The sequence below is a fragment of the Bactrocera latifrons genome, unplaced genomic scaffold, assembly GCF_001853355.1.
Source record: "Bactrocera latifrons isolate USDA-ARS-PBARC rearing strain unplaced genomic scaffold, ASM185335v1 scaffold_165, whole genome shotgun sequence".
In the NCBI taxonomy this organism is placed as follows: domain Eukaryota; kingdom Metazoa; phylum Arthropoda; class Insecta; order Diptera; family Tephritidae; genus Bactrocera; species Bactrocera latifrons.
This window is the reverse complement of record NW_017535130.1, coordinates 287,426-288,575: the sequence shown is the minus strand read 5'-3', so window position 1 is coordinate 288,575 and position 1,150 is coordinate 287,426. Positions and strand designations below refer to the sequence as shown.

The 1,150-nt window shown below is 37.5% G+C and overlaps 2 protein-coding genes across 2 annotated transcripts in view; one reads left to right on the top strand and one right to left on the bottom strand.

Moving 5' to 3' along the window:
* LOC108966595 (titin) overlaps nucleotides 1-1,150 on the top strand; it is a 358,580-nt gene that overhangs the window by 211,608 nt on the left and 145,822 nt on the right. The window lies entirely within an intron of this gene.
* LOC108966597 (perlucin-like) lies at nucleotides 89-832 on the bottom strand. Its single transcript, XM_018929589.1, has 3 exons — nucleotides 669-832; nucleotides 483-591; nucleotides 89-420 (listed from the first exon to the last, which is right to left on the bottom strand). The coding sequence occupies exons 1-3, from the start codon at nucleotides 807-809 to the stop codon at nucleotides 188-190; spliced, it is 483 nt and encodes a 160-aa protein (XP_018785134.1). The 5' UTR covers nucleotides 810-832; the 3' UTR covers nucleotides 89-187.

Below are 1,150 nucleotides of genomic sequence, written 5' to 3'. Positions count from 1 at the left end.
ATCGATTCTAAAAGCTGGTAGGGCCAATACCAATTATTAAGCAGATATTTAAATTTATACTGCTTTATTTTTTTATAATCGTTTTTTTTTTTTTTGTTTTTTTGTTTTATATCACATACATATATACATTCTCAAAAGCGCCATTGAAAATATTCTTCCCGAGTCGAGTTCCAATTTTCGTGCTACATTAGTTTGCGGAAACTGTCTTCTGGCAGATGAAGCCATTTTGTGCACCACAATCCTGGTTGGCCCACAAAATATCAATGGTATTAGTTTGCAATAACAGACAATCACCAGAGGTCACTGGTTCACTGGCAGCCCAATTGGTGAAGGCGAAACTGTTGCCGCCGAGACCCCAGAGCCATGTTGTCTCGTTGGCCAAGCGGTTGCCAGCAGTCCAGTAATTATTTTGAGTTAAACCTAAAAGAACATAAAACACACAATAAATACTAATGAAAATGGAAGATGTTACTCAAACSAACCGAAAAGTTCAATGAAGCCTTTTAACAGAAGATCAGACGTGAAGCTGCTGGGTGCTACCAATGACCAACCGTTTGARTAGCAGAAGTAGTTGGCAGCGAACCAAGAGACCTTTTGATCGAACAGTKKTTRCAGAGTTGTCATCAATAACAGTTATTAACAAATATATAGTAAATTAATGCACTTACGGGATTGTGGCTAACATAGTAGTCGCCGTTCTGTTGCAAATTGCCGCGCCAATCATCTTCTTTGACTCCTATCGCCTCAGGGTAAGGTGAGGCGAAGCTCACTCCGATCAAAGCGGCGAGTAAAAGTCCGAAGTATTTCATTGTTGAATACTTTGTTAACGAAATTTGATTGATAACTGATTTGCAAACGAAAATATTTCACTTTTATAGCAAAGTGTTTAGCTCCGGTTTTTTGTTCGTTCGGAGTGTTTACTTTTTATGAGAATTATGATGGATAGTTACTGATAGTAAACAAATCGGTGAATAAATGAATTCCTTATGGATATATGTACATACATATGTATATAAATAATTGCGAGCGTAACGGTTTATTTGCAAACACTCCCTCTCACTGGTTTGTGGCATGTGATTAATTACGCATTCGTTAATTGGTTGGAGTTGAGTTGCTGATGGAAATGGAAAAACCAAGGTTTCCTTTATTT